This window comes from Rhynchophorus ferrugineus, unplaced genomic scaffold (assembly GCF_030347505.1).
Source record: "Rhynchophorus ferrugineus isolate W39M unplaced genomic scaffold, kcgeb_rfMv2 rfM3, whole genome shotgun sequence".
Taxonomy (NCBI): Eukaryota; Metazoa; Arthropoda; class Insecta; order Coleoptera; family Curculionidae; genus Rhynchophorus; species Rhynchophorus ferrugineus.
Window position 1 is genome coordinate 36,857,560 of NW_027472582.1, and position 26,972 is coordinate 36,884,531.

Genomic DNA, 26,972 nt, shown 5'->3' on the forward strand with positions numbered 1-26,972 from the left:
ACTGTTTTCTACTCTGATTGATTAGGCACCAGCTGATATAATTATATAGTTCAAGAATAACATTTAAATTTAAAAGATTAGAGATAATTTTTAAATTATTTTCAAATTAACGAAGCCACATTTTTATCTAGTAATACATAGAAATACAACAAGCAAATTATACAACACATGTAGCAAGCCCTATATTTTAACACCTTTACTTTAATTTAGGTCAAAACACTCTTCAAAGTAATTTCAATGATGATGCCGGATCAATATACAGTATCTACAAGCAAAAAATCGACAGTATGTTTGAATCAGACACGAGCACCACTAATTCAAACCATAACAGTGTTCAGGCCAAAATTGAAAAAATGTTTAGCGATGTCGTAAAAGATAGTGGTCTTCTACCCAATCAAATAGGTGTCCATACGTTTTCTGTAGACTATCTGGGTAGCGTACCTTTACAGGATAAAGTAACCAGCTTAAGTGGTCTACAAAAACCATTGAGAGAACTTTATTTCTCATACAAGAAAGTCGTACGGAGTAAAAAGGTAATTTATTTTCTTATCTTTAATAATGGTATCTAATATTAATTAATAACTGAATCATAGGTATTATCGGGGAAATTAGAAATATCATCACAAGGTCTTAAAGTTCAATATCAAGGCCAATCTGGTGATTTAGAACAGATGAATTCGTTTCCATCTATTGCAGTGTGGTCGGCTGTAAAATTTGTTATTCACGAAAATAATGGCAATAATTTATGTTATGCGTTCTTACCGTTAATCACAGATCCAGATAATATGGACAAACAGTCACTATTCAAGACTCTTGAAGAGGCGGATAAGAAGTATATAGCTAACGAACAGCATTCACCTTTGTTCGCAGTAGTTATGAGGAAAATTGGAGTTCAGAAACAACTGGAATGCCATGGGTAAGGACATTTTTGAAACTTTGAATATTTCTATGCGTTTAATTTTATGATTTCATCGACTCCAACCAAATTCCTAATATATATACAATTTTTCTCCAAAATTACCAAAGGATTATAGCAGGTTATAATCGTTACAAATACGTGTCTTTGTGAATATTGATAGTATATCCATCCGCAAATTTCCATGGTCTTCGAACTCTTAAAATTCTGGTGCTTTGTCTTTCGTAGCCGTGTATCCAACATTGCAAGCTTATGTTTAAATTCCGTTGGACTAGTTGGATGTTTCCGTAACTTAACAACAAAAATTCGTTCCAAAATTCCAGTTCACAGATAGTGACACTTTCATTTGGTGGTCGTCTACCCTACTAGACAGAGTGTTTCTTCAACATAACAATACCTGTCCAGTGAATATGTTCCAGGAATTCACTGACTAAGAGTTTTTTTCAATGTTTGCTATCTCCAACCTCAATACCTCAATATGCTTTTGGTTTAATCATTTGGTTTAAGTTTAATCAATTTATCAAGAACAACAATATTGCCAAGCCGTCTTAATCCAAACGAATGCTTAAATTATAAAAACCTGGCGTATTTTAAAAACAAACAAACATAAAAACCAACTGGGAAAGAAACCGCGTCCCCTTTGGATATAACCGAAATACTAGTGGAGTACCAGTCACACAACTTAACATATTCCTCTACTAATTGACTGACTGATATTATATCTAATATAATATATAGCATATAGGCATTGTTTAATCTAAATATTATTTATCTATGTAGCCTTGTGTGTTCTCTAAAGTCTCATTTCTATCATCTACAGACCTTTATTTCATAACAGTTTATACACCTATTATACTAACTATTATTACATAATTTATTCATTATGTTATAGATTTGTTTGCCAAACGTCAGAAGATGCCATAGTTATAGCTGCCACATTATATAAATCCTTGGTAAATCATATGAAACATAAGGAGCGCAGATTGCAAAATAAAAACGGTATCACTACATGTATGTCAACAACATCCAGTACCATCGCGGACAAAAATGGAAGTTTAGTGCCCGTACGACCACCCAGGAGAAAGAGAAGCAGCGCAGCCTCTTCGATATGCAGCGACACAAACTCCCTAGCTAACGTATATAATAATAATCTAATAGTGTTAGAATAACTATTTAAAATAGAACCGTATTTTAGATATCAGATACGCAGCCTCTTCTCACTGGAGATAAAATTCGAAGGAAAAGTACAAAAACGAAACGGGCGCCTCAGGTCCCTATCATAAATAAGCAACAAGATTTTGATGCCATAATTCCTTACGAAGAACCAATTAAACTAAAAGAAAACGAGGAAGAACAGAATGTGTCAAAGAAAGAGGACAATGAGGAAATCCAGGAAATCAAACCCAAATCATTTTCAGGTATCTCTATATTTATCATTTTGATAATGTCTACAAGTTTAATTTAACTTAAAGTATTACTAATTCCAAATTTCTTCACTTCATTTCACTCCTTCACATCATTTGTGCTTTTCCAATACGATCTAGGAGATATGCTAGCGTCAAACATCTCATTTGAAAGGTTTTAATGTTAAGTATGTTACATTGTAACTGTAAAATTTCCGAGCTATACGATTTGGTAAAATAAGCCTTCGGAAGAGGTAGATTTTAGTCCTAATTGTAATACTTATTTTTTCCATACGCAGCGTCTTAGAGAAACAAAAGCCCCTGCAGCTGGACCTTCTAGCTTAGCTTGTAGTTACTTTATTTATTACTAAACCCAAGTGATTGAATTATTCCGAACTTTTCACTCAGTTTTTGTGTGCGATGAAATTGAAAAAATTTTCTTCAATATGTGTTCTCCCGGTCCCTCCGATTGCAAGAATTTGAGAGACAAATTGATTTAGGATGAAAATCAATAACTTTTCGAAAATCAGTCATTGGAATAAAATTTTTTGAACATTTTCGTAGTGATCGATTAGTTATAGGACATTGTTTCGTGTCTGATAATCTATAGCTAGTAGATTGTGGTAATCTTACATTAATTGCGGTATCTTACAAACCCTAATGCGATAATCTTTTTTGGTTGGTACATTCAAGCATCCAATAAACAGCATGTTTTTTGACGGCAAAAGCTTTGATAAACGCCGTTTTTATGATGTCTTGTCAGTAGTCCACTGCGAATTACGGTCTTAGTAACAGTCTTAGCTAAAGACGTAGCTAAAGGTTAGGTACTGATTAGTAATTCCAACTTTTTCATCATCTGGATTTTTCAGATCATTTCAGTTACTGGAGGTCCGGCCTAGTTTTTATATGCTTTAGATTCATTTGCATATCGATACAAATATTTATACTTTTGTATTTTCTTCATCTAAGTTTTAAACATTTGCATATAAGATACAAAAAAAATTTCCCGACAGAAAATAGTGCGAAATGTACATCATAGCCGCATATTATGGTCACTAATACCCTGAGGTTTGGACTTCATCGCATAAATTTTTAAAGCTTGCTCTTGAACGCCGAATGTAAAAAGCCTCATCTCCTTCCGGAGACCTTTATTTAAGTAACTCTAACAAAACAGCTTATTTATTCATTTCAATTTTTATTGAGGTTTATTATTTCTTGTAGATAAATTGAATACTTATATGAGTAAAGAACAGAAACAGATAACTGAAGAGATAAAACAAATGGTAACTGATACTAACAAAGGTTTAAAGAGGGTACAGAGTATAAGAAAACGTAACGAAGAGGCTATAAGAAAGAAAGAAAATTCTGGTGATATTTTTACTAAGGTCACTATTCCTAGATCCGGAAGTTTCCTAAATACTGGCGGATTAACTAGATATAAGAATAAAGTTTCTCGGTAAGAGCAATTATATCCATATTTTCAATACTTATTATATTATCTGCTTCTTTCAGAAATAATGAATCAGCCAGTGGTGGTTCTCCACTGGGTTTTAAAGAAATATTCAACGAGCTCTCATTACAAGAAGGTCTTCATTCGATGGATGACATCTTGTCGGTTATTATCGATCCTGATGGGATGTCTTTCAACGATTTGAAACCTATATACAAAGAATTTCTTTTAAAGTTAGCTTTAACGTTAACTAAAGATGAAATGTACCTGAAAAGTAAAAGTATAATGAGACGACAAAAAAAGAAACTGAAACGGTAAGAATTATAGTATAACGTGCAACTAAGAAGTCTCCGATGCAGTTGTTGCAGTACAAACAATAAGTTAAAACAAAAGCTGTAATATTCTCAAAATAATGAGAAATTAACTTTTGGGTATTAAAAAAATATTATTTTTTTATGAAAAATATTTTTAATCAAATGATTACATTTGAATGGTATTTTAAAATTCAAATATTAAATTAAATAATAAATAAAAGTGTTTTAACGTGAACGAGAATTATTTTATTATTTAGACCGAATAATTAACCACCGAAACATTAAATGTATTTGTATTAAAACAAATGTTTTAGATCTGCAAGTATTAAAAAATCCCCTCATATATTGGTATCCGGAAAATTTAAGAGATTAAAGCATATCTTCCAAAAAGGTCTTAAAAGTAAAAAATCTAAAAAGGCTCTCGAGCGTAAATCAAATCCTATTCCAAATGAGGAGCATCCAGATGCAAAATTACCAGAAAGTAGTATCAGTACTTCCTCCTATGATACCAGACAATTTAGAACAAAAGAAGAACTGGCTGGGAAGAAAACCTCCTACCGAAAGAAATCTCAAGGTAACTCGTTTTGTTATAAACAATTCTAGAAAATGCAAACTAATTTTCGTTTGTAGGAGACTTGAGCAATAGTAGACGAAGAGATCGAGCTAGTACTAGCGAGGAATCTGACTTTTTTTCGTTGAAAAGGAGCAATAAATATAGAAACCATGGATCAAATGGAAATCTTTTAACCCTAAACCACAATAGAAATTCATCTTCTGGTAAGTTGCCACAAGATTATTAATATACTTGATTTATATTTATCGAGGTTTTTTAGGCTATGTATCTTGTTCCGAATGTAGTTACGATTCTGATACTTGCACATGTGTTTCAGCAGATAAATGCTATTGTAGTCTAGGACAACGTACCAACAGTGGTAGAAGAGGTAATTAATTTATTTTTTTAATTATCTTCAACAATTGTTTCAAACATAGATATGTGTTTAAGTCGATTATTATTATTATTTTAATAACTATAACACTTTGATCAAAAAATAGTAAGCTGTAAACATCGTGGTGTTGCTTCCATGGAGCTAAACTGTAAAGAGGCAATAATATTTTCATTCGTTCGTGCCTTAATTATGAATTATATACGCCTCCATGGGATTATTAATATTAAATAGCCGTAATTATGATGCGACAGATTTTGATTTTCTAGGTACTGAATCCTCCAGATTTTTTCATGAAAAATTCAACTCAACATCTGATTTGGTTACTATATAAATTAAATAAACTATTATGTTAAAGTTAATATTTATATTAAATAAAGATCCATTTCGGAGACTTTTATGTACTATTTATTTTAACAAGCATTTAAACAGATTTTCTAAAAACAACTAATATTTTCAGCAGGTACTAAATGGTACAAATTCGAAAACTATACCAAAGGAACGAGAAAGCATTTTCATTTAAATATTGTATTCAAGAGGGATTACATTAATGCGAGAGAAATAAATTTGTAAAATTAAATCATTCCTTTAGGTTTAATAAAAAACTCTTTACTATTCTTTGATCACAATAAGAACTTGTGTAAATTGTTATGGTTGCTTGTTGGTATATTTTAATTATAACAGAAATAGGGTATTCAGCATTCAACATAAGTCATCTTCAAAAAGTGAATAAATAAATACATAATTTGGAGAAGTATTCTCTAAATTATAAAAATTCTAAACACTTGCTAATTATTATTTAAAGTAACAATAAAAAACTATACTATATATATTTTGTGCTATATTACAGTAATTACGCATCGCTGTACTAATTAGACAGGTTTTAAAACTCTAGTATATTTTAATAGCTATTGTACAAATAAATTGATATATATTTTAAACATAAAAGGGTGGGTACAGACCTGTGTATTCGGGGTGATGAACGCAGAAAATTTAAAATACGCATGAGGAGTACTAAATTCGGCGAACAGTTTGAGACGAACATGTTTCAAAATTGGTTCAAGATGTATGGCGCATGCACTTTGCTTAGTTACGATGTTTGCCGCATGAGTTCAGTATTTGGCGACGAACGGAATATTGTCCCAGAAGCCCGCGAATCAGACCAACAAATTTGGGCGAAATTATGAATGACACAGGTTTTGGTTCCGAGAAAATAACTTTGTTTTTTCCTTGTAATTTGATGTATATTTAATTATATTTGTAATATCTATTAATAATTTATAATAATATATATATTTGTATAAATATATCATAATAAATAGGAAATCTTTAAATATTTATATTTTTTTGCAAAAATATTGTTATAAAATCTAATTAACAATTAAACACAATTCAACGTATCGTGAAAAAATATATGTCCTTAAAAGACATGGGTTATGTTTTTCTTATTTTTCATTGAATTGAAGGGATCTTTTTAAAAAAAATTGAATTATTTATACATTAATATTGATAACCTTCGTAGTACAAAAATTCTCAAATATTATGTAAAATCCATTACAACGGATCACGGAAAATATATTAAATAATACTCTCATATAAAATGATTATTAAAAACATAAAAAAATTAAGTTTACTAATGATTATTGGGACACAATTTTTCAATATATTATTGTTCGAAACATATAGAAGATGTGTAAATACTACAAATAGAAATTATAAAATGGTTGAAATAATTCAATGTTTTCATGTTACTACCAATTTGATTTAATTTATAGAACAATTCAAACATTTTAAAATGTATAAAACACATTAATATAGCTGTAAAGGTACATATTTTCTACTTAAAATATAGAGTTAATCTCATTAAGTACAGTAATTACGGTAAATACAGTACAGTACAATAAATACAGTGCAGAAAAGAGTTACTTGCGTATGTTATTCTCTAGACAGCAGTTCTATTAATGAAATATCAAGATGTTAATTTTTTTCTTTTTTTCCAACATATGTTCATCTTGTATTCGTCAACTTTAATTTCTTTTATATTACTTAATCTTTTTGCCTGAAATGATTTCAACAGGGTAACAAATATTTCGCCTTCAAAACAGTAATAAAATTACTAAAATATAACTATCTATCATATAGTAAATATAAATTCGTACCGGCCTATATCAATTCTTGTCTCGATTCTTGATATATGAACTGCTTGATGATTCTATTTATACATTTTGTGCCAGCACATAAACATAATATTTTTAATTTATGGTTTTATTATATCTATCTCGTTGTAAAATTTCCACATATCTACTTACAGCCTTTTGTCTTGTGTCTGATCTATTTTCTGTGGATTTTCAGATTATTTTGTAGACATTACAGAATTGTAAATGTTTAAAATTTTTTTAGAAATATGTAAATACAAAATTAGAGTTGTACAAATATAAGAATTTTATAAGATATCCTCACTATAATCTTCAAACGAGTTGGATATTAACCTTATTGGTATTTTATTCTTTAACACAACTTTGTTTTTTTTTTATGTTATTGGCCATACCTACAATAAATTGATGTTCTTCAAAAAAAAAGGTTAGGTACATGCTATTTTAGCAATAAACGTTGCTCTTTAGTAAAATAATACTTCACACATACAGTCGAAAAGTGATTCACAAGATATTTTATTTTGTTATGATAATATGAAAAATGTGTTTAAAAAACAAAAGAATACGTGTGTTCGAATCAAGCAGTGAAAATAGTGAATTGATTGTTGGGGACCGAATTTCCGGGAGGAATCGAATGCGCCACAAACCTCGAATACTGCGAGCAGAGAGCTGTTAGCCGAATCAGAGCTCAAACTATTCGCTTCTTTCAGGTCTGTACTCACCATAAAACTAAAGCTGATATCTACGCTATTGGCTTCCGAGCCGAAACTGCGTCTATTAACCAATACTGAGATACACTACATTAGTGCGCTGTCTAATAACAATATTATTGTAGATGATAAATGTACTTGCGCGGAAGATCCCACTCTAATTTTCTGCGATTGTGACACAGATTCGTGCGCGGACTCAAATAAGTGCTACTGCCAATATGGTAACCAACAGATAACCACGAATAGTCGGAAATCGTCAAGGCATTCGAGCTGCGTTACGAAACATGGACAGAAGCACAAGAAGTTGTGTAAAAAGAACTCAAACACTAAAAGCAGCAAGAGTTTAGAATACATGTCAAATCCAAGCGAAGGTAAGATCGATTTGTACTAATTTGTCAAGTTTTCTAAACAATGTTTACTAATGTGACAGGCTATTATGAGAAACTGAGGAGCAAACAGAAATACGGAAGTGAGAGGGTAACGTCTCATTACGCTTCCAAGCAGAGCCTTGATAAAAAGAGACGGAACAGTCACATAGGTGTCGGTAGTCAATATGTTGGTGCTGATTTCAGTATGATGGCCCAGCAAAATATCCAAATGGGTTTGTTAGGAGGTAAGTTATCTGCTATGGACTATGAACTGCTTAAGCTTTCAAGAAGAGATTTGGAAGAAGCTTTGTACAGAAGGGGCTTTAATGAAAGCGTTAAAGATTACTGGTGTGAAACTAGAGGACTCGCGGGGGTGGACTCAAGTAATAGTCCCCTTTCTTATTCAAAATAAGGTTTTTTATGGAGCTGCAATGTTTCAGAGGGGCAAAGAATTCAGTCAGCTATTACTACAGGGGCCTGTACTGAAGCTTTATCAGTGAAGAAGTCGGCAGAAATTGCTGCATTGTTTGCAGATATGAAGCTTAGCCAAACTACTGATATCACACATCTAACGCCGCAAGGATTTGATCTCAATAACATCACCCATTCCAAAAACATATACAATACCGAAAAATCTTTAATGGCAAAATACAGGTAACTAAAAATTTAAATTGCTACTATTATATAAATTCAATATAACTGCTTTGTGCTGCGTTTGTTTGGAACCAGTCTAAACAAAGCCAGAAATATTACATAAAAAGATTACTGGAGATTTTAACATAATTTTCTCTTAATATTATATGATTTTCTAAATGTTTCTTGATATTTTAAAACGGTATAAAATGAAAGAATTTTAAGGTTTTAAAGAATATTTTTATATGGACAATGATCACCATTAAATATATATTCATAATTTTTAGATATTTTTTTACTAATTGGAAATAATATTTAACATATTTGCGGATATACGAGTACTATGAACTTCATCAATCGGATCAATCATCTTGATCAACTCTGAATTGATCTCTTTCGGTGTTAAGTAATTTAAATATACGTGTTTAATAACTGTTTGAAATCATTATTCTACTTAAATAAAAACATTAATCTCATTAATCTTATTCCAATATATTAGGTACTTTCTTAGATTTTGACTGGGGATATCTATTGTTGGTGATAAAGCCTTAAAGTAAGCAACTGTTGAGCAACCTGAGCTAATTGTTAATTTCAATAATTTTGACATTTTTCTGAGTACAATAATTTTAATTTTGTGTTATTAATTTATTCAGTGTCGACACTCTTGTTTGGTTTGTTTCTTTCTTTGAAATCCATGAAACTTATTTAGAAGCCAATGGTGATTCTGCTCTGACATACACTAATTGTTAGTTTTATGGTGTGACGATTTTTATATTATAAAGAGCAGTTTGGAAAACTAAAGCAAGTTGAAAGACGTGTTTGCAGTTAATTAGTCAAGTTTATACGAGACAGGAAAGTTGCAATAGAAGAGAAAATTGCTCCCATGCGATTTGTCTAAAATGCCTTTAGGAAGCGATTCACCATAGCGTTTTAGTTGCTTTCCAGGCCAAAAAAGCAAGAATGATTGCAGATTTTTTTCCAACACCAATTACACCTCATATTTTTATTAACAATTCTAACAATAGTGTGTAGTAGGAACATGCATGCCAACGCTCGACAACACGTTGCAAGAACTGTAAGACAAAAACTGTTGAAAGAATAAAGAATATTTTAAGAAAATATTTTGTTAAAATATATTCATAATATTTCTCAATAAAGGTCTTTTTAAAGTCAAAATATGATAAAAACACATGTAAGTAACCTAATACTATAGTAGTATACCTAATATTATAGAAATAATACTTGAAACAAAAAAATAAAAATGAATGCGATTGAAACTTTGAAACCTGTCTAGTGAACAATAAATATTAAAGACAAACGATTGGCGATAAAATATATAAATAAATTTAAGAATTATTATTGTGATGTATTATTGTCATAAAATGTTTCTTTGTGTAATTCAAAATATAGTTTATAGCACAAGTTTATCTTTCCTGTATTAAGACAATTAACAGATCTCAGGACAAGACGTTTAATATTAACAGAAAGTTTTGAAAAGATGTCGCAGGTCATGCCAAACATGTCTGAACTTTTCATGTTAATCCCATAAAAATATTTCTTTATACATTTTGATATAATTGAATGTCTAATTATCTAAAAAAACCATCCATAAAGTATTAGGCATCGAATATTGGAAAATAATAAAATTACTATAAATAAAATTTTATAGAATAATTTATTAGTTTTATCCAAAAATGTTTCTTTATATTTATAATCATATCGGTATATTACTATCGCAGAATAGACAGATAGAATGCGATATCACTTCTGTGAAGTTGGGCTGAAATTTTGTTCCGATAAGCTGCATGTTTACATGTTACAATTTCGATTACGAAACCTCGTTTTGTTTTTTATATATTTATTGTAGGTGCTTAATTGAATATTATCTATATTATATATAGCCATTTTTAATTTTTGCTCTATACAATCCAGCTTTTTTTATTAACCACAACAAGCGACACTTAATTATTATTTTTCTTATTATATTACCTCTGCTCAGTATGTTGTAGCCAATTAATTGTTTTAAAAAATTATCATATGCTGAGAATATATGAATGATAATTTTTCTTCAATGTGTTTTTGTTGATTCTTCTGCCAATAAATAAATAAATCTAGAGCTAGCTAGCTTTGCATACAAAAGAATTAAGATAGGTTCCTGATACCGTTAAATTATATTTAGATAACATAACAGCACAATCATAAAACTATAGGCAACAATTTTAGTTTGCATTATTACCACATATACACTTAGTTCTTGGTTTTTTCGGTGTTAAACTGTCTGGTTCTTAACAGCATGAAGTTGAAAGATTCGTCTGTTTCAAAGACATCTGCGGAGAGACGTGTAACAATTGTCAGTTTTCAAATATCTCAATATACTTCTTGTATATTAATATTATATAATAAAATATTTATAATCCTTAATATATTTGTTTTAGTAAATGAACTACTATTGAAATAGTCATCAGGAATTGCATCTAGTTTGAGAAACGATCTTCAACATTTATTTCCATAATTGTCTGGCCGATTAATAAATACAAAATTATTATTATTTATATGTTTGTTTAATATTATTATTTTTGTAACAAATACAAAAAATGACCATTCCTCTTTGGAAGCTTGATATAGGAAATCACAAGAGATTTCCTGTAGTTTTTCATTGTTTCATTTTAATAATTGTTTCTAAACTAGAGCAAAATCCTTCGGAAAATTATTATTTTATTTGAACCCTCGCATCCTGGAATACTACAGGTTTATTATATTTTTACATTTAGAAGAATAATACTTACCTTAAATGCTACAGAAATATAGTTAACATATTAATAATAAATAAAGCTATAGCAACACATTTCAATGCACAAAATCAGAGAAAAATAATTATAACTCAAGATGTTTTACAAAGTTTCAAATCGAAAAAAAGAAATCTGTCATCTTTTACCTCCGGTCCTCTATTGATTTAGACGCGCAAAATATGATTACAGGCATGCCCTTTTAAGTTCCCATTCAATATTTCTATGTATTGTGACTAATATCATCTTATTTCTCCTTTGTAGCAAACCAAACAAAGGACCACCACGACCAGATTCTAAGCTGATGTCTTTACCAAAACCACCTCTTCCACCGCCCAGCTATGGACGCCCTAGTAGTTTAATCAAAAACAAATCCAAATTATACTCAGCCAAGAATGGACTGTATACGATTCAAAGCCAATCGGATGAGAGCAGAGCGTCCAGTATAAGCGGCGATGAGAGAAGGAGCAGAAGCGGAAACGATCTCGATAGATATGGCAGTAGAAGAAACGTCAGTTCCAATATCGAAGACTCCCTTGGATATCTCCCTTAGTCGTAATAGAATCTTTTTTTTTAATCGATGATGTTTCCTAACCTATAGCATATAAACTTACTGCCATCGAATATGGAACTTTTTGACTGGTGCAATATTTTAATATATATAAATTATAATATCGTAGCTAGTAGTCTCAAGTGATATTACGATAGCAGCAACTCATTTGAAGTTTCGTCTTTCAATGAAATTTATAGTACTAAAATGATTCAATCAATTTATATATAGGAATTTATATGTTTATAATTGTTCTATAAGTATTTTTAAACGAAAGTAGTATTTAATTAAAAGAAAATAAGTTATAGTGATGATTTATAAAACTGTGATTTTTGCTTTGAGGTTATAGTAAATGGGAACTTCTGGGAATGGTGCAATAAGGGCAATCATTTGTGATTCAGCTTAGTAGATGTAGTAATTTAAGAGAATAAATCCTCTATTTTTAATGCTAACAATTTTGATAAATATATTAAGGTTTTGTAGAACTTATTAAAATGCCATAAATAGCTTATAAGTTGGGAAATATGGGATAGTGCAATTAATTATATACAATATTTAAATTGTGCAATATCTATATTTATAATTAATAAATTTGTTTATTTAATAATAATAAGGATTCGTTTTTGTGTTTTAGTTTTTGCAACAAGAATTAACGAAAAATGAATTAATGCAGTCCTTTCAGCCACATAAACTCACTACAACATATATATATATATATATATATATATATATATATATATATATATATATATATATATATATATATATATATATATATATCTAAATGATAAATCCTTAGTGAATGAATTCACCAAAAGATCACTAATTGAAATAAAATAGCTAAATTTTATTATATAATAGCGATTTATTCTATACCATAGAGTAAATATAGAGGTATGACTTTAATAGGCGAAGTCGAGGAAATGTTTTGCGTGGTCCATTCAATGGCGGCTCTGAGACTACTTTTTTGATTGGTTCATTTGAATTGGCCTTAGAAGGCATTTGATTGGTTCATTTCTATAATGCGATTGTTTGTTTCCGATTGTTTACGACGACATTTTTGTGTGTCTGATATAAAAGACGATTAGCATTCTTGTGTCTTAAATATAATCACTATTATTCGATTTTAATGTACCTTCATTCTCAAAAGTGTTGTGTATCCAGTATATGTGAGGAAATAGAAACCGGACGTAGTTTTCCTTGGAAGAAACACCCTAAGTTAGCAAGATTAAGGATTTGTGTAACTTAGCATTGCTTTTACCTAGTACGTATACTATTATTTATATAAAACATATGTGTTCATATATATTATTATTTACAGAAGAAAATAGAAGAAATTATGAACATAATACCCACACTCTAAATCCAAAATGTATCCAAATGAGGGAATGGTAAAACTACATTGAAAATAAATGTAATTATACTACATGGAAAGTTTTTTTTACCCTTTAAAAAGTTGTTTGTAAAGTGCCATCATTTTAAAACTTAATTATTTTGAAGGGGTTCATTTACTTAAAACAAATGTATATTGGTCAAGATACTAATAATTAATATTTTGGCTTAAGGCTCCTTAACCGAGATAACTTTTTCAACAAAGTGAGCTTGATTTTGTAAACAAGAGACTATCATGCTTGTTTTATTATATTGTTAATAGATGCCTAAGCTGTCTTTTTAGCTCCTCGATTTTACCATAATAAGAGCACAGCATTACTTTTAGCTTTAAAGTATTACTTTTTGGTATGTAATGTCCATTTTGACGTATATCATACGATTTAACTGTTTTAATTATCCATTCCATAATTTTCGCAATAACATTGTAAAAATAATAATAACTTGCCTCAATACATTTTTGTGTTGAACAAGTGGGTAAAATAATAGCAAACACATACTTTCAGCTGTGCTGCTTTGTTTGCAGTATGAGGGAATACTAAGATAGAAACTTTAATACATCTTATTTGAATTGATAGTACTAAAATTGTATAAAAAAGGGAGAGCTATAGACAATTTTGATTATATTTGCCATGAGATATATTGTTTTCAATTACGTTGCAGGCAATGTTTATATCCACATTTAGTTATTTTTTATTTATATACATTATATATATATATATATATATATATTCTCTTATGTTTTACCTTTTTGATATTATAAAATATTTGTATTTGTACAAAATTTTATATTAATAAATGGTTCCGAAAAATTGCATTTTGGTTTTATTTAAAATTTAATTGCTCAGTAGAATGTGACGTCAGAAGTTACTCACGTGACGCGTATGAAATCGTCGACCAATGAAATGGTCCCCTTATAAAATATTTTCATTACAGGTGCCTGTAAAGGTAATTTAAACTAACCAATGAAATTCAGCAAAATGACGTTCTCAGCGCCTTTTTGCTGAGACCAAGCAAAACATTTCTGAAATGATTTGTATTAAGTTAACACTTTGTATATTACTCCATGTTCTATACTAATACAAAATAATATGTCGCTCGAACATACATTAAGGATAGATATTTAGGATATATTGAAATTCTTCGAGGTTCGGTAGATTGACTACACTACGCCGGCACGCGCGTCCCTGGTGTTAGGAATATTTGAAAATTCTCATTGTTGGTTGGGACGTCACGAGTAGGGGTGTGTCTTATCTATAACCAAATGTTTGACATGGGCATAGTTTTAGTCTTTTAGGCTAAAATATACTCCGTATTAGTTATTAAAATGGAGAGTAATGTTCATATATATGAATATACAGTAAAAATGACTTTTAAAAAACAGTAAGAACATTACATTAATTTACAAAACATTTTAGAGGAGGTAAAAAAAATACAGCATAATACTAAATTTTTATATTATATTAATTTATATATTTTGAAAACTATTATTAACTTTAAACTATAAATTTGATGATATAAAACAATGAACCTTAACTATTCCATAAACTATTTAATAAATTAATACATATTTGAATACTCAATAATACAAATGTATTATAATATAAATAAAATTTTATAACAACATTTTTGTAGATGCAGTCCTTTATACTGTTCCCACTAATTACTGATTAATTACAATACAATAAAATTTGCAATAGAAATTTTTTCTAAAATAAAGGCAAGTTTAATATAGATCATGGAAAACGGGGTTAACCACTAAAAAACTACCCCCATATTTAATGAAATCAAGGACTCGAGTACCTAAAAACTCAATGACGTTAATATATTTTTTTAGCCTATGTACCTTTCAAGTAATTTTTAAATTTATTCTTTGATATTTTGGCAGATTACTCTTCCTTATCAACAAATCATACTGTAGCAAGTACAATACTTTCCTAAATAGCTACCTTTTCAGGATTAATGGTGCAATACAATGCAATATTTTTTTGCACTTCTGCAGTGCCCATAAAGTGGATGATTAATTGAAATTACTTAAATATATAATTCCTTATTACCTTGTTAAAATTCAATTGTAGATATTATTATGGGATTCATATTAGCTATTTGTATTTGCTTCAATATTAGAATATATCAGAATCTTAAAACAAGCATAACAAAAAAATGCTTATATAGACAGACTCAAATTAACTTTTTGCCAGTCAAGAAGAATCTTGACATATCCTACTCTACCTAAGATCTATTCGTAAGATAATAATCACATCGATAGTGTTATGGAAAATACTACCTTGATCATAACTCTAACTTTTCTGAGAAATTCTTTAAGTAATAGTATACTTCCAAAGACTTACGAATTCTTAAAATATAGATTAGATTCTTTAACAGCTATATTACGGATTCTACAAAGATGCTGCCGTAATTTAGTATGTATGGATTCTAAAATCATTAAATTGGGGACACAGAGATGGTAGATCTTTCTTGTCATTGACTTTAGTTGTGCAGCAAGCTCAGAGAAGTCCTTCTTTCTTTTGCAACTAAGTATGTCATATTAATTTACTTTCACTGCAAAATTTAAGTCATTTAATTAATTTATCCTATTTGTAACAACTTAAACAAAACCTACCTTTGACTCTCCATATATGTAATCCTGTTAAAAAGCTGACACGCTAAACTAAAAGGTCTTCTACTTAAGTAAAAAATTAACATCACAATATAACTTTAAAAGGCCATATTAACCGCTTTAATAGTCTAGCTATCATTTAAATTAAATTACAAATTATAATTGTTAACATGTAATATCAACATAAATTACCCATAACCCTTATGATATAGGTGCTCAGCACATTATCGTGGATGATCGATAGGTTCAAACTTCTTCATCAAACATTCCTGTTTCCATCCGGTTCGTTAAAAATCTGCTTTTGTTTATGAAATGGTGCTTAAATCTCGTCAACTCTTTGTGTTTCCATATTGCCTCGGAACAAAGTATATATTAACAGTAAATATTGTGAATTAAATACTTGCCTATATAAATGACCTTTTCCAAATTAGTATTTACAAAGGACTTATCGCAATAGATACATTACCTATATATATATATATATATATATATATATATATATATATATATATATATATATATAATATATATATATATATATGCTTTTACACGATTTACCGGGCACTTACTGAAAACATATTATTCAGTTTATACACCTCAATCAGCTACAGCCTTTCTAATTAGTTTCATCAGCAGTTTTGTGTAGTTCAACATCTGGCAAGCCTTCATCCGCAATTAGTTATTCAAACTTCGAACAAATCCAGGTCGATCTATTTGTTCTCCTACAAATAGATTGACCTAAATTACAAACAAGCACATAAAATCCTTATATACTTCTCTTGCTATTGCAAGTTCTCAAAGTTTTCGGTAAACACTTTAAAGCATATTTGACCATATGTCAATTTAGTATCCACATTTTAATAAATAACAGTGGATATATTCTATAATACGGAGAACACTACATTTGTACTTTGCAACCTTTCACATGTAATAAACTTGAGAACACCACAAACAACCAGTCAATCCGGTTATAAACGCAAATATCAGTAATTAGAATGATATGTAAATTACGCCACACCTGATCTCTAAACGATAAATTCTTAATTAACAACGAATTCTCTCAAAAGTATTCTAAACTAATATAAAATTAGCGTTAGGAACTATGGACTGAAAATAGTCGAAATAATCGGTAGTCGCAAAACAGTCGAAACAGTCGATAGTCAAAAAACTAGCGACCGAAAATAGAAATCACTATTTTCAGTCAAATGCACGGTTAGAGTGTTGTTTTTTTTCATTAATGCTGTCTGATGAAGATGTACGAATTCTTTCCTGTATAAATTGTGAGAGAGGAAAGGACGGAGATAATTGGTTGGAATAGTTAATTTTATATGTGTTTATATTTTCCAACGGTAGTATAAACGAGACGGAGATAGACATATTTCTTCTAGTACTAATTTTACAAAAGAAAAGGAAAAAAATAATTACCGAATATTATTAACATGCAATTAATAATTTCATTTTAAACGAAGTAGAGTTACTATTATATTTGAAAGTTCTATGGATCTGTAAAAGAGAATGGAATATTTCTATGGAATGGAATAATACCCCACAAATGTTTTATCGTACAATGTGCTAATTGCTATTTTCAAATAATATACTATAATAAATATAGACAATGCAATAGAATTTAAATGAAACCTAAAAACTGGAGATGCATAATAACCATAAATACTGAATAAAAATTAAACATTTACCTTATCACAGAAAAAACACTAATACTAAAGCTTTTTAAAATAATGTAAATGTAAAAATACTTTGTTTTGGTTGGTCTGCCATTTCGCCTGATTACTTTATGACGTCACATTTATTAGCCATTATTATTTAAATGAAAGTCAAATTTAATTTTTAAAATTAATTTATTAAAATAAAATTCTGTACAGATATGCATAAATGTAAATAATATAAATATATAGAAACAAAAGGCAGAAAAAAACTATATAAGTGTAAATAAAAAACAATTAAGAACTCCATTTTAGGCAAATTTAAAATATTCTTCTGTAACCCCTTCTCGTATTTGTTTACTGCCATCAATTTTAAGGGATCTATTAGAGTTCTATCTTCCGATATATAGCGATCCTTCATTTGAGAGGATTTGACGAACTTAAACACCAGGGACGAAGTCAGTGACGCCCTAGAGGGTCTTTTGGGCGAAAACAACAGTCGGACTGTCGGCACGCTGAGGCCTGCATGTGCAAACATACAAGCGGTGACGGTGGTCACCGATGAGACGGAGGCCTAGAAGTTCCTGGAGATAAGTCATCAGCGTGGGGCTGGTTAGATGCCGGGTCGAAATGAGGATTGGACTTTAAGGTAAAGTGTTAAGGTAAGGTGTGCAAAATGTTGGGGGCTATGACCACTTTCAGAGAGGGCCACATGCTAGAGCGTGTTAGGAGAGCGCTTTCTGCTCAGTTTGTAATAAGGCCGGGCAGGGGGCTGGTAGTGGCAAATGCTCTGAGTTTAGAGCGGCTCTGAGCAGAGCTATGAAGCACAGATGGACGCTGGAGGAGAGCGAGACCTATAAACACAAACAGAATGCTGGTCCACCAAGTGAACATAGACCCTACGATGCTGCACGACCTGCTCTGCTGCACTCCGCTTCGGATGAGGGGAGTTGACGTTGGTCCTGGGTCAGCAACCTTATAAAAGCGCTGTGAAGAAGAACATTTGCTGTGATATTAACTGTGGTGTGGTTTTGTTTGTGATTAGTTTGTAGACCTGTAATTATATTTCGTGCTACATGGACCCCGCCAAGCCTAGCCGGGATCTCAGCGTTCTATTTGATGGTCATAACAAGAGTTATGAGGGAGAAAGGGAAGGGACGCCAAATAGCCGGAGACCTAAACGTGAAAGAATCCGAGGGCGGTTCAGGGATGAGCGCGCCAGTGAAAGGCATCGGATGGGAGGAATGACCATATCCGGAATGTGCAGGCTGACGGACAGATGCCGCAGAGTTGGACTGGGATTGAGGTGGCGAGTCCGGAAGGACTAATGGAGTTCTACGGGGGCCTGAATGCATCCTACCCAAGAGAGACCTAGAGGGGAAGAAGGAGTGCGTATTGGGGGACTCCTGAAAATGAGTAGGGCAAATTTGTGAGGAACAAACAACAAACAAGTGGAACAAGTGGATGGTGAAAAGTGAGAAAATTTTATATTAGATGTCTTCAATAAAAGACCGGTAATTTCAGAAATGAATACGATATGCGGGAAATCCACATTTTTAGATCCTAGATTTAAAAAGCAGGATTTGGTATTACAAATAATGCTGTGGCGATACAAAAAGGTATCACAAAAGAGGTACCTTCCATTCTAACTTAAAAATATACAAATATAGTTCGACAACTCGAAATTCAGGACAAAACTACTGACCAAGTATGTATTGACATCAGGAGATATTTTGATAAAAAATGGCTAGAATGAAAGAAGTAATTACTCCAAGTACTGCAGCAACTTTACAAATTTAGCAGTATTTGAAAATTATATTTATTATGCCTTTAGAAAACACATTGGATTTTTGGCAAACCCATTAAATGAAACTACCTAAATTATATCAATTACAAGTAAAATATTCCTCTATACCAGTAACATATGTCCCCTGGGAATGAGTTTTTTCAAAATCTGGACAAGTAGTTAAAGATCGAAGAAATCGCCTCACGGGAGAAAATTTGAACATGATAATACACAGTAATTTAAAAATATGTCCGTTCAAAAGTAAATAAAACATTTATTTAAAAATGGTGTGGTTGTTATTGTACGATCATTTTTATGGATTAGATATTTTAATGATTAGGTATTAGGTATACGATTACATTTTATTTGTTAATTATGGTTATGGAAAATCTTTAGTTTTTAGGGTTTATTTAAGTTGTATTGTACTATTTATAATTATGATGCTGTTATTTAAAAATATTAATTAATATATAAAAGGCGATAAAGCATTTGTGGTGTTATTATTCCATTATTTTTTACACATCCACAGAACATTCAGTATAAAAGTAATCCTACTTCCTTTAAATTTACTTTATTTATAACATGATAATAGAAATTACGAAATTAGCAATTTTGTTTTCCTTTTCTTTTTTAAGGTTTACCATTGAATGAATTATATTCATCTCTGTCTCGCTTATAGTACCATTGGAGAACATAGGCATTTAAAATTAACTGCTCCAAGCATTTATTTCCGTTCTTTGCTATCTCAGCTTTTATACAGATAAGAATTCGTACATCTTCATCTGACATCATGAATGGAAAAAAAAAGTCGAACGGTACATTTGACTGAAGCTATTTTTTTGACTATTGACTGTTTCGATTGTTCTCAGTCGAATGTAAACCAAATCCAGTAATAATATTTGGTTTTGGATTGGTTTGGGTTTGGGTTTGGATTAGGGTTAGGGTTAGGGTTTGGGTTTGGGTTGGGGTTGGGGTTTGGGTTTGGATTTGGGTTTGGGTTTGGGTTTGGGTTAAGGTTTGGGTTTGGGTTTGATTAGGTTTTGGTTTGTGTTTTGTTTGGGTATTGGTTTGTGTTTTGTTTGGGTTTGAGTTTTGGGTTTGGGTTTGGGTTTGAGTTTTGGGTTTGGGTTTGGGTTTGGGTTTGGGTTTGGGTTTGGGTTTGGGTTTGAGTTTGGGTTTAGGTTTGGTTTGGTTTTGGGTTTGGGTTTAGGTTTTGGTTAAGGTTTGGGTTTGGGTTTGATTAGGTTTTGGTTTGTGTTTTGTTTGGGTTTTGGTTTGTGTTTTGTTTGGGTTTGAGTTTTGGGTTTGGTTTGGTTTTGGGTTTGGGTTTAGGTTTTGGTTAAGGTTTGGGTTTGGGTTTGATTAGGTTTTGGTTGGTGTTTTGTTTGGGTTTTGGTTTGTGTTTTGTTTGGGTTTGAGTTTTGGGTTTGTGTTTGAGTTCAGGGTTTGGGTTTGGGTTTGGGTTTGGGTTTGGGTTCGGTTTTGGTTTGTATTTATTTTGTGTGGTTTGCGTTTGGTTTGTTTTGGATATGCGACACCAGTATCCGAATTGTTATTTATTTTAGTCAATTATTTGGAGCCTACGCGGGTAGAAACTAAAAATATTAGGCTTAAAATTTTAATGTTGATATAAAGAGGCGACGTAAGTTGCGGTTACGAAGATTCTGATTTGTTCAGTACCCATACTGGAGAATGGTTTTTGTGGGCCTATACCAGTTTTATAGACTGCATTCTAAAGGTTTACATTTATACCATTGGTAGGTCGATAGTAAAGTCCCATTAGTAATTCTGGTGATTTCATTTCCAGGACAAACGAAAGAGGAGGATTCATTTTTCGAAGCACCCAGCTACCAATTCTTAGAAGAGGAGTTTCAAAATGATCCCTACATAAGCAACATTAAAAAAGCCAATTTAGCACGAAGCCTAGAATGTATCAACTGCCGTTATCAAGGGGTCTGGTTTCAGAACAGGCGCAGGAAGCCGAAGAAGCGTCAAATCGCCAATAGAGGCATTAGGCGACCCCATCAATTTCAACAGCATTATACAAATGAGCACTCATTTGTGCCGTTTATCAACAGGCTCCAGACATAACTGATGTGCGATCAACAAAATTCAAGTCTACCCTATATACTAATGGTTTCGTGTGTAATCTGACAATTCGTCACCAAATGATGAGTGGCGCAATGACTATTGTACAGTAACATGCATGAGAGCATGTGCCCACCAATGTATACGAATATACCAACCTCTAAAAATCGGTACAAATAAGAAATACATTTCATGTTTATTCAAATGCATAATTTAGTTAAATTAAAATATTACTACGCATATTTCTTGCATAATTCGTCTGACTTTCCAGACGATGTATCCATAAATCACATTTCATGCATCTAACTATAATTTTGCTTGAGATGAAATAGGTTTATATAAAATGAATACGTGTATACAATATATACTTATCTACTCTAAATATCATGGTTTTATAAGCAGGACGCTAGATTTCGGTCTAGACCTTACGTTGGCTTAAAACTGAAGCCTCAGTAGATAACACTTGGATGTAGAGACAAAAAAGTAAATGCTACGTTAGTGTTAGTGTCCTTTGTTTTGAGTTTAAGCCTTTTATTATAATTATGAAGTTAATACAGAGTAACACGACTGCCAAAATAATTTGTTAAAATATAAGTTTGCGAATTCGTCCGTATTAGAAGTATTAATTGGGTACGAGAACCCGGTGATTCTATTGATTCGTGAACCTGAGTTAACACACAAGTGGATACCGTTGTTTAGGGACAATAGTTAAGACTGTAGCTCACGGATGAGGTCGTTTGAGACTGGCAAAGGGGGGGAGTTTAACGGTGACGCGGTGCTAAGATCACAGAATGTCGACCAGCTCGCGAATAAGCGCGTTTTCAGAAGGGCTTGAGCTGAGCTGTTGTTTGTGGAATGACAGAGATATGTAGTGCTTGATTTCTGGAGTGTCAGTTTCCTTATGAATTTGATTATTTCTGACAAACCATGGAGCGTTTAATATTCTCCTGAGGAGCTTATTTTGGAAAACTTGTAGACTTTAGATCCAGCATTTTTTTTATTACTCTTCGTGAGTCCACAATCTGCCCTATTGGCAATAAGTATTTCTTCTGTCTATATTATATATACATGGCATGTAGAAAATCACTTCATTATGCAATCTTCTGTATAATATATTATCTTAATTAATTAGTCTTATTCTAAAGCTTTTTCTAAAGTCTACATATGTCCAGTAATCAGATCAGGAACTTTTAAACCTTTTAGTCTACGCACATCACTATCACGTCATATTTAGCTGATTAGCGAGTACATTGGGATGCACTGACAGTCTTTCTAAGTATTTTACACAAAGACGTTGAATTACACTCGTTATAGGTTCTAGAGGATTATCACGTTGTATCATACAGCAATACCTTGTTATATAATGACAACTTGGATTTGCGCCCGATGAGATAATATATTTGATATAATTTTAATACCAGTTGTTTCCGTTTAGAGAGTGTGTGCTTCTTCCAGGTTAGGCGTCGATCTAAGTGCATACCAATATATTTAACATTCTCTGCTTGGAAGAGTTGACGATGATTGATATTCACTGATGGACATGTTCATTGTATTTAATGCGCCATGCCTTCAACCATAATTGTATTTGCTCCAGGTAGGTTTATTGATGCTGTGACTGGATCTTCATGGAATGCTAAGATTGCTGTATCATCTGCATATGTTGTCACAGTAGTTATTTTTGTGGTGGGCAGATCAGCCCTATACAGAAGATACAGTACTGGACCCAGTATACTACCTTGCGGAACCCCTGAATATATGGAATTTAATTCGGTATGTTCATCGCCTTGATTTACATTAAAATATATATCAGTGAGATATGATTTTAGTAACTGATAGTCCGAATGAGGGAGAAGTTTCTTTAGTTTAACCTTCAAGCCCGTATGCCACAATTTGTCAAAAGCCTGAGATATGTCTAGAAGAGAAGTAGCCGAACTATATCTTTTGGCATTTAGGTCAGCGTTTATTTTATTTACAAGTCTATGCACTTGTTCTATAATACCATGCTTAATGCAAAACTCAAACTGATGTTCTGGAATAATTTTTCTTTTTTCTATTATATAGTTTATTTTTTTTATGCATAATTCCTCGAAAACATTCGAGATGATCGGTAATAAAATTATGGGTCGGTAGGAGGTCACATCTTCTGGTATTTTTCCTGGTTTAAGAATCACTAATATTTTAGCTACTTTCCAGTTACTAGAGAAGTAATTAATTCGTAGTATAGCATTAAATATATACGTTAATAATTTTATACCCTTTTCTGATTGTTCTTTTAAAATTTTGCTAGTAATTAAGTCATAACCAAGAGCTTTTTTAATATTAATATCTCTCATTACTGTATGTTTAACTTTTTTGACCGTTAATTTCTCGTGCGGTAAATTCATTTGAAATGGCGAATCTAGAAAGCAAGTAATTTTATTTTCGTCATCGATATGTAGCTGAGACCGGTAAGGTTTAAAAACATTTTTTAAGTGTTTTGAGAAAATGTCGGCCTTCTCTTTATTGCTTCTCGCCCAATTAATTTCGTTTGTTTTAATAGGTGGGTTATGCTGCTGGGATCCCCTAAGCTTTTTTATTGCCCTATTAAATTTTCTTTAATTCTCTTCAGTCATTTGCTGTGGCGAATTTCGTCGTAACTTTCTTTTTTCTTTAAAATTGCTTTTTCTGTACTGTACATGATATATGTATATTTTTTCTTGGAAATGTTTCCTGTTAGGAATCGCGGAATATGCTACCTCCTGTATATTTTGTAAGATTTACTGCTGCTATTACTATATCCATTTCAGCTTGTAACGGTAAGTTTAGAGAGATGTTTTGGTCTAAGCTTTCTCTAAATGAGGGCCAGTTAGTTCTATTCTTGCACAGAGAAAGGGATTTATCTTTGATGGTAATTTTTAAAGAAATTGTTACTATTATTGGTGAATGATTCGAAGACAGGTCGAAACATGATTCTGCCTGACACTTTTTCGGATCAATATTATTTGTAATACAGAAATCTGTTATATCTGGTTTTTTTAGTTCTGTCTGAGGGCCAATATCATATCAAATTATTATGGCTGTATATCCATGTGCTTTATCGTCCGGGTGATTTGTATGATAAAGTTTATATTTAGGAATTTTCAAATAATGTTTGTCTGTAAAGTGTGTTTCGGAAACCATCAAAATATCAATATTTTGTTTAGTTACGAATATTTTTATTTCCTTGGCGTGTTGTTGGAGCCCATTGGCATTCCAGACAGCGATTTTGTAGCTATTAGTTTCAGGCATTAGGCAAGTTTGCTGACTATGGTTATGAATAGACCAAGCGTCGTACTCATTTGATCAATTTGTTTAACCATCATGTTTTCTAATCCAGAAATATTGCTAGTTTCAGTAGACTTGTAGGTGTGGATTGTTTTTGTTGCTGTTGATGCCTTTTTTCCCTTAAAGCAGGATAGAGTTTCTGTTGTAGTCGCTTGTGAACTGCGCAACCCTTATAGTTCGTTACAGATAGCACATTTCACTTTTTCATTGTAAACTTTATGAGTACAAACTCCTGTTTTATGTTCTCCTGCACATTTTACGCATCTGTATGATTTCCGATAGTAAGTCTTTGTGTGCCCGTGCGCTTGACACCTGGTGCATTGTGGCATGATTCTTCTTATATGTGGTGGTTTGCATTTAGTAATATTATTTTCCAATTTGGTGATTTCATACACCGCCTTATTATTTATATTAGGATATATATCTATATAGAACATAGGCAGAGGTTTTTTTTTGTAGTGCGATGTCGTATATTGTGAACATTTACGACCTCATGGCCTTTTTTAGTTAGGGCTACCTTGATTGTGTTAAACTCCTTCCTGTGATGTAAACCTTTTAGCACGAATTTAAATGTTTTCTCGGATTTTGGCCTGAATATATAGTATTGGGTGTTTCTTTCACCTAATTCTTATAAAAGAACATAATTTAAAGAACTTTAAATTGATCCGCTTCGAACAATTGGATTTAAATTGTTTCATAGCTCACTATTTTATTTGTGTAGTTCGTAGTAATGGTTTTCAATAGGTCATGGATGTGTTTTATTACTCCTATTTTATAAACCGTTATTGGTGGTGGTTTGGGAACAACTCTTTTAGAACTTGGTTGTATATTTTCTTCAATTTCTTCCGACAGGTTGCTAAAGCTGTTTTTTACCTCTATCGGTTTCTGTAACCAATAGTCACTGATTCTTGTTTGTTTCCTCGCGAGTTCTTCTTCTAGACTTCTCAATCGTTTTTTTTAATGACTGTAGTCCATTCTGGTAGTAGAGTTTGCGTTTTTGCTATCAGTGTGCAGATAATTTGGTTGAATCGCTGTAGTTTGCGATTTTTAGATTTTTAATATTTTATTTAATTTACTTCCAGAAGACAAAAAAGTAAAATAAATAGATTGTTTATTTCACGCACTTCATTTTTCACTTACGTTATTTTTTGCACTTGATTTTACCAAAAATACTATAAATAAATTTCAAAAGGACTGTTGTAAAATAAGGGGAAATAATTTTAAAACACTAATAAAACTGAGATGCAGTCCTTTTGTCTGGTCGCTGAGAGATGGATAGCCGCATCTGTTATGCATTTTTAACACTCAATTAAATAACCGTAATAAAACACTGGTTTTTTTTTAAAGGGAGGTATCATTCTAGAGCTTGAAGCATATTGAAAATGCGTCTTAACCCTATGAATGTTGGAACCGAACTAAATAGATCCAGCATTAGATGGAGATGGGAAGTCTGCTAGAGGGGCAGATCAGAGAAGAGAGCAGGTTTTCTATCCCAACAATTTCTTCGCAATGTACCCGCCTAAATGGCAACCCTTTTTTCGTCTATCTTTCGGCAATTGTATAATCATCAAAATGGATGTTTCCAAAGTGCTAAAAATCATGTCAGAAGGCCAACAGCTTACGCGATAGAAAAGTGGAGCTGGAATTCGTTCTTTTGTCTTCAGGCATATATACAGGAAACTCTCCTAAATCCCTTCCATCATTATCGCCTTCTGAACTACACGGTTTACTAGAATGACTGTGTCCCAACTCGCGGTGGGTGAACTGCTATACTAATCAAAAAAGCAATCAAACACAACCTTCTGCCTTCAATTATATCGCCACCAGATCGAATCCACCTCTATCCAGGTGGAAACTCAGAATCGTTCAATCGTGGTCACCTCCTTGTACAGGAAATG

General features: G+C 31.7%; 1 protein-coding gene and 1 long non-coding RNA gene across 5 annotated transcripts in view; one reads left to right on the plus strand and one right to left on the minus strand.

The window, feature by feature from the left end:
- The window catches only part of LOC143193578 (uncharacterized), a 169,464-nt gene extending 156,633 nt beyond the window's left edge, over positions 1–12,831 (plus strand). The window contains exons 5-17 of one of the 3 annotated variants that reach the window (XM_076399878.1): positions 211–533; positions 594–916; positions 1,809–2,052; positions 2,112–2,334; positions 3,541–3,775; positions 3,832–4,083; positions 4,398–4,657; positions 4,714–4,860; positions 4,917–5,024; positions 8,016–8,261; positions 8,321–8,641; positions 8,699–8,912; positions 11,942–12,831. In XM_076399878.1, coding sequence (XP_076255993.1) covers positions 211–533; positions 594–916; positions 1,809–2,052; positions 2,112–2,334; positions 3,541–3,775; positions 3,832–4,083; positions 4,398–4,657; positions 4,714–4,860; positions 4,917–5,024; positions 8,016–8,261; positions 8,321–8,641; positions 8,699–8,912; positions 11,942–12,230 — 3,185 coding nt within the window. In that variant the 3' untranslated portion in view covers positions 12,231–12,831. The remainder of the gene's footprint in view (positions 1–210; positions 534–593; positions 917–1,808; positions 2,053–2,111; positions 2,335–3,540; positions 3,776–3,831; positions 4,084–4,397; positions 4,658–4,713; positions 4,861–4,916; positions 5,025–8,015; positions 8,262–8,320; positions 8,642–8,698; positions 8,913–11,941) is intronic. The other 2 variants (XM_076399880.1, XM_076399879.1) reach the window with 2 other exon arrangements.
- Positions 12,832–14,960: 2,129 nt separating this feature from the next.
- On the minus strand, positions 14,961–16,624 carry LOC143193327 (uncharacterized). Of its 2 annotated transcripts, none has more exons than XR_013004983.1 (3): positions 16,429–16,624; positions 16,240–16,368; positions 14,961–16,178 (listed from the first exon to the last, which is right to left on the minus strand). It is a non-coding gene; the product is annotated as an uncharacterized LOC143193327 (long non-coding RNA). The 2 variants fall into 2 exon arrangements; XR_013004982.1 differs by having other exon boundaries at positions 14,961–15,419; positions 15,968–16,178; positions 16,240–16,624.
- Between the last annotated feature and the right edge of the window lie 10,348 nt (positions 16,625–26,972).